Source organism: Ceratotherium simum, chromosome 16, assembly GCF_057802395.1.
Source record: "Ceratotherium simum simum isolate JZ-2026a chromosome 16, ASM5780239v1, whole genome shotgun sequence".
Taxonomy (NCBI): domain Eukaryota; kingdom Metazoa; phylum Chordata; class Mammalia; order Perissodactyla; family Rhinocerotidae; genus Ceratotherium; species Ceratotherium simum.
Genome location: NC_141915.1, coordinates 61,498,412 through 61,505,186, shown reverse-complemented (window position 1 = coordinate 61,505,186; position 6,775 = coordinate 61,498,412). Strand labels below are relative to the sequence as shown.

Below are 6,775 nucleotides of genomic sequence, written 5' to 3'. Positions count from 1 at the left end.
GAACTTAACCACTACGCCACCGGGCCCACCCCAGTACAATTCTACTTTTAAAGGAGGGGTGTGTGTTCATGGAGAATGCTGCCCACGAGAAGCATCACAGATGCTAAGACCCCTGGAGGACTGCATGGGAATGAGACATGAGGCGTTAACTGAGATGCCACCTCAACCAGATGGCCAGACATCTCTCATTCTGGACACATCCTGTCACAATTCTCCCCACAGACATGCTGAGGAGACGCGACATCCCCGATGTGGTTTTCCTGCCAAAGGCATCAGCTGGGATCTAATCATGAGGACACAGTCAGATGATGCACACTGAAAGTGTCTGTAAAACCACTGGCCTGGGCCCTTCAAAATATCAGTGTTATGAAATATACATATATATATAAAAGTAGAGAATGTTCCAGAATAAAAGGAATTGAGATAGACAATAGCCAAATGCAAGGCATAGTTCCAATCAGATCCTGGTGCAAAAACGTAAAAAGCTATAAAATGTATTTTGGGGAGAGGTGGGGAAATTGCACAAGGACTGTGTGTCAGGTGATCGTTCTGAAACTGGCCAAGAGTGATCATCATGTTCAGGGGCTGCAGGAGGACAGCCTTGTTCTCAGGAGGTGTCCGTGGAAGCATCTAGGAGAATTGTCATATCTGCAGAATTAGTTAATATTATTATTAATTGTTAATGGAGTAGAGCACAAATAGGGCAAAATACTAATAATTCTTGAATCTAGGTGAAAGACATATGAGCGTTCATTGTGCTACTTTGCAACTTTTCTGTAAATTTGAAATTTTTCTAAATGAAAGTTTGGGAGAATCTACACGAGGATGTGTATACACACAAGATGTTCACGGTGGTTGGATCCGGGAGACGGAATCACAGGCAACTTTTCTTTATTTTTTCCTGTACTGACTGGGCCTGAATATGTACTACTCTTACAGTCAGAAAAACATTTTTTTCATTTTCAAAAACATTTCATATATTATTAATATTTCAGCCTAAAAATGGGAGAGTTGAGGTTTATTTCCTAGGTGTTTACATGTCTAGGAGGAACAAGAAAAGAGCATAACGATACCCCAAATAATAACTAGAACTCACCCCCTCCCACCCACCCCAGCCAGGCTGGGGCTGGGAGAAGAATGAGGGTGGGCGCCTTTGCATGAGGCCTCCACGCTCCCCTCCCCACCAACCCCCTGGGGATCAGAGCTGAGTTTCTGCCCGGGGACAATGACAATAGGGTCCTGACACCATCCGAGCTCTGAACCAAGCCACCCTCTAGAAGGGAAAACCGCAGCCCTCACCTCTTCGTGCCCCTCCCCCAGTGCAGGCTGGCCCTGGAGACTGCTTGAGCTGGGGGGACAGTGGCAACCCCTGTTGTTCTCTGCTCTACTCCCTCCTCCTCCCCCTCCGGCAGCAGAGCCAACCACCCACTGACCGACAGATGCAGGTGCTGCAGAGGCGGGGCGGTGCCAGCAGCCAAGGGGTTAATGGTCCTACAAGGGTCTTGGCATGGGACGCAGGAGTCAGATGTCCCTCTGGAATGGGGACAGGCATGCAGGCTGCTATTCCAGGGCTCTGATCATGGCCACCTATTTATAGTGCTGAGGGGGCTCAGCCCTCCCCACACAGGCAGTGGAGAGGCTGCCCTGCTGCAATGTCACTGGCGTCACTGCCACTGCAGGCTGCCAGCACCTGCCACTGCCGCTGCAGGAGACCGAGGGGCCTAGGCCAGGCAGGGACCCCAGGGCCACCAGGCACTGTGTGAAGCAAGGACGTGGCCGGCCTGATGGGCAGCACCATGGAGCCCCCCGGGGGTGGGTACCTGCACCTGGGTGCTGTGACGTCCCCGGTGGGCACAGCCCGCGTGCTGCAGCTGGCCTTCGGCTGTACCACTTTCAGCCTGGTGGCCCACCGGGGCGGCTTCGCGGGCGTCCAGGGCACCTTCTGCATGGCCACCTGGAGCTTCTGCTTCACCCTTTCAGGCCTGGTGGTGGCCTGCGAGTTCACCCGGCTCCACAGCTGCCTGCACTTCTCCTGGGGCAACTTTACGGCGGCCTTTGCCATGCTGGCCACACTGCTGTCCGCCACGGCTGCCGTCATCTACCCACTGTACTTCACCCGGATGGAGTGCCTACCCGAGCCCTCTGGCTGCACAGCCAGGGACTTCCGCCTAGCAGCCAGCGTCTTTGCCGGACTCCTCTTCCTGGCCTATGCTGCAGAGGTGGCCCTGACCCGGGCTCGACCGGGCCAGGTGGCCAGCTACATGGCCACAGTGTCAGGGCTCCTCAAGATTGTCCAGGCCTTTGTGGCCTGCATCATCTTTGGGGCGCTGGTCCACGACAGCCAATATGGGCGCTACGTGGCCACACAGTGGTGTGTGGCCGTCTACAGCCTGTGCTTCCTGGCCACCATGGCTGTGGTGGCCCTGAGCGTAATGGGCCACACTGGGGGCCTGGGCTGCCCCTTCGACCGTCTGGTGGTTGTGTACACCTTCCTGGCTGTGCTTCTCTACCTCAGCGCCGCCGTCATCTGGCCCGTCTTCTGTTTTGACCCCAAGTACGGTGAGCCCAGGCGGCCCCCCGACTGCCCTAGGGGCAGCTGCCCCTGGGACAGCCAGCTGGTGGTGGCCACCTTCACCTACATCAACCTGCTTCTCTACGTCGCCGACCTCGCCTACTCCCAGAGGATCCGCTTCGTGCCCACCCTGTAGCCCGGCAGGCAGCAGCCCTCCCACCTCTGCTCTCCAGGGGCTCCAAGCACCAATGAGGGTGACCCAGGTGAACCCAGACCCCTGGGGAGTGAGCAGGAGGGAGGCAGCTGGGAGGGCAGCTCCTGGACTTCTGGCAGCGCTCAGCAGCTCGGCCCAGGGAGGGGCAGAGAGGGACAGAGGGGCAGGAGGCCCTGAGCAGGACACAGGGGAGAAGCCCTAGCCCCTCTCTCTGTCTCTGTCTTTCTATCTCTCTGTCTCTCCCTCTCTGTCTCTCTATCTCTGTGTCTGTCTTTCTTTGTGTCTCTCTATTTCTATCTCTATCTCTATCTTTCCCTCCTTCTCTCTCTTTCTCCATCTCTGTCTCTCTGTGTCTCTGTCTCTATCTCTCTACATTTCCTGGCCCTCCCTGGCTCAGTGCTGATCACTGTAACACAGTGAAGTCTTTGAAACAGGTGCTGTTGTGACCCACTTTGCAGATGAGGACACTGAGGCTAGGATTTAGGAGGTGGCCCCATGTGTCCATCAGTGCCTAGAGACCATGTTCAGGCTGGGTAACCTAAGTACAGTTGAAAAAGGGACAATTCCCAGAGGTGTGGGAAGCGGTCAGAAAGGAACCCAGAGGGTCAGAGCTGAGCCAGTAGAGGGGCATGGGGAGCCAGCTTCACTTCTAGACTTGAAGGGGAGGTTCCCGGAACCCTGGAAGGACAGCTATCCAAGCAGGGCCCTGCTGGGGGTTCTGTGCCAGCTCGAAGAGAAGGATCTGGGGATCGGGACCCTGCCTCGCCCGCCTCAGAGTGGCCACAGCTGTGGGAAGCAGAGCAAGGACTGTGGTGTGGTCACACAGGGCAGCCTCCCCTGGCTGGAGATGGTGCTGGTGGCCTGGAGGGACCCACGGAGGCGGGCAGCACCACCAAGAGCCTAGCATGCTGAGAAGAAGCTGGGTTCCTCCCATGTGGGAGGCCCCCCACCATTGGCCCCAACACAGCAGCTTCTGCTGCGGGCTCAGGGGAGGCTGGCCTGGGGCAGCCACTGGGATATGGTGCCTTGGCACTAGGCACCTTTTTGGTGCTCGCAGGCCCACGATCTCAGCTCAAGTGTCCATTTCCCTGGCTCTGACCACCAGGGCCCACTGGGGCTGTTGCCCTCCACGTTCCAGCCAACTTCTCCCACTCAAGAGCCCAGGCTGGGCCAGCCTGGAGCAGTCCGCTGGCCACGCCTAAGCACAGCAGCCCCTCGGCCCAAAGCCTGGAGCAGGAAATAAAGGCTGATGCTGATTTACACCCTGGCTCTGGCGAGTGGTCTCTGCTGAGGGGGCGTTAACCAATGGCGCCTCCTGGGCCATCCGCCAGCGTGCTCCAGGGAGAAGTGCCTAGACTGGCCTGCCTGAGGGAGGAGGTGGCAGTGGGGGAGCCTGGGCACAGTGGGGGTGAGGGGCAACCTCTCAAAGAAGGGGCAGGCAGTGTCCTCTCCCTCAGTGGGAGACAGACCTGGAGGAAGATGGGGGTGACGTCAAGCTTGTCCTTCTCCCTTCCAGCGGCACGCAGCACTCACCACCCCCCACACCTCTGCTGGGGTTCCAGGGTCCCTGGCGTGGCTGTGGGCAGGCGGGCTTTTTTAGGCAGGGCTCTGAGAACTCCCTTGTGCTGGCGGCCGTGCAGAGTGTGGGACCAGCAGCCCTGCCTGCCCACCAGGGAGGACACACTCACAGGACTCCTTTACCTGGAGGGGCGGGTGTGGCAGGTGCAACAGCAGATTCTCGAAGGGGACAGGAGCTGCTGTGTCCTGAGACATCCTGAGGGCCTCCACTGAGTGAGGGAGGGTGGGGGTTAGGGGCACATTTCCAGGGGACAAAGGAACATATGGGCCATACCCTTCCCAGCTCACAGGGAGGCCTGGACACCAGTTTTCTTTCCTTTTCTAGCCAAACTTCTGAAAAGACCTATCTGACACCAACTCCTCAATTGCCTCACTATCCAGTGGCCTTCTGCCCCTCAGAGCCCTGTTTCAAAGGTCCTGAAGGGGAGACAAAGGAAGAGAGGGGAGCCAGAGCTCATGATGGGCGTGGCAGAGATCCTCCGGAGGCTCAGGGGGATGTTCCTGCTGATACTCACTCTCGGGACCAGAAGACTCTTTTTCTTTTTGGAAGAGGGGGTTATTTTGTTGTTATCACTTGAAAAACAGTACTTTTTAATGGAGGGGGGTTCTGTTCTCTGATTGTGCACATTCAGGCGAAAGGTAGTGGAACCTCTGGGTTTTGTCTACGGGTTTGAGTCTGGACCACTCCTCTGAGCAGTCCACTTTGGATAATAACTTACCACAGCCCTTCCCTCTGAGCGTGAGGACGAAACACCAGGACAGACATATGTGGAAGCCCAGAAATCCGCCATGTGCGCAGGATCACTATATAGTAGTCTCGTGGTGTTAGTGGTGGTCACTGTGTCAATGAGAACTCACAGCCCTGCTTCTGTGGCACAAACATCGAGTAATTCTGAAATTCTGTTTTAGATCAGCTTGTCATCATTTAAGACACAGAACTGAAAAAATAAAGCAGCTCACTCTGATACCGGCTCAAGACAAGGTTGACATAAGGGAAGCCATATTGTATAAAAGAGAAACTCTATTGTAACTTTGAATGACCTCTTACAAACTAACCCAGCTGGATATGCACCCCCCAGGAGATCTAACTGCTCTGTAGATTTTACGACCCCTGCTTGTGCATGCTCCTCCCAGCTGCGGTAAGATGATAACTTTGTTTTTTTGAGTTCCTTAGGAACGTGATGACCCCTGAACAGAGAATCTGTGCTGATAGCCATCATCAGTGAAAACTGAAAGATCTGTTGTGGCACTCCCAGTCTATAACACCAGAAGGTCAACATTCCTAACCCCCTCCCCAATAACCCGATGGCCTATATAACTGCTGTAAGATTTTGTGCCCCTTTAAGATGGTTCTTTTGGACGAGAGTTGGCCATCTTCCCTCTTGCCAGCAAGCTATGATAAAAAGTCCATTTTCTCCTACCACCTTGCCTCTTGATTATTGGCACTTCTGGTAGCGAGCAGAAGGCCCCAGAAGGCCCCACCTTGGGCAGTAACAACCCCTTCCCCAGGGGAGGGGATGGGTTGTCGACGATGATCACTTCTTACTCTGCCCTTAACCCTGCTGCTGACTGGGACCCCAGACTATGCCAAAACGCAAATGCAGACTCAACTCAGCCAAGCCCTGAGTGCGTCCTCAGGGGCCAATGACCCGAGCCTTGTTCTCCCAAAAACCTCCACGGACCCTGCAGAACAGATGTCAGGAGACACCAGGGTGCTCCGTGGGAGCTGGGGGGCACTATGGGATCATCTTCTATTTACTAGTTGACCACCGCCCTCCCCAAGCACCTGTTTGGGGAGCTTTACATGGGAACAGGCCTCTAACTCCGAGTGTCCTGCACCTTCAAAGGCGAGTGAGCCCTAGAAGAGACTTGCAGAAGAGAAAACCCCAGATGGGAAGAGAGGGTCAAGATCTCAGAGAGGACTGACCTGGACTTCCCAGGTGCCTCCCAATTTTGAGATTCTGAGAAGGCCTGGGCTCTCTCTCCAGTTTCCCAGTCTTCTGGTACAATAAAAAAATTTTCAAGTGACAAAATACAGTATCAAAATAGTGATACATTTTAAACGTTTCCATTTGGCAAATTGTTTTCGACTCCCTTTCCAAAAAAAAAACAAAAACAAAAACGCAAGCTAACAAGAAAAAATGCTCTATAGCTGGGCTCCTCCCAGCTCGATTGGTAACAGGTCTGGATTCACAGCGAGCGCCGGCCAGGGATCGGGACGCCAGCTTGATATGTTCCTGTCCGTGTGGCCCACGGCAGGGCCCCGTGCGGGAGCTCCCGCCCAGGGCCGCTATTTGGGGACCCCGCTCTGGCTGCTCCCTTCCTCGGCGCCCTCCCTCCCCACGTCTAGCCCCGGGGGCGCGGGTGCCAGGGGCGCGCAGAAGACCGGGTCGGGGAATGCGGGGGCGGGAGCGAGCGGATGATGCAACTGGCCGTCGGCGCCGCCCGCGTCCCCCCCGATTGGCCGGCGC

General features: G+C 55.6%; 1 protein-coding gene across 1 annotated transcript; it reads left to right on the top strand.

The window, feature by feature from the left end:
- Nucleotides 1–1,784: 1,784 nt before the first annotated feature.
- Nucleotides 1,785–2,708, top strand: MYADML2 (myeloid associated differentiation marker like 2). Its single transcript, XM_004432874.3, has one exon. It carries the CDS (start codon nucleotides 1,785–1,787, stop codon nucleotides 2,706–2,708), a length of 924 nt encoding a protein of 307 aa, XP_004432931.1.
- Nucleotides 2,709–6,775: the final 4,067 nt, after the last annotated feature.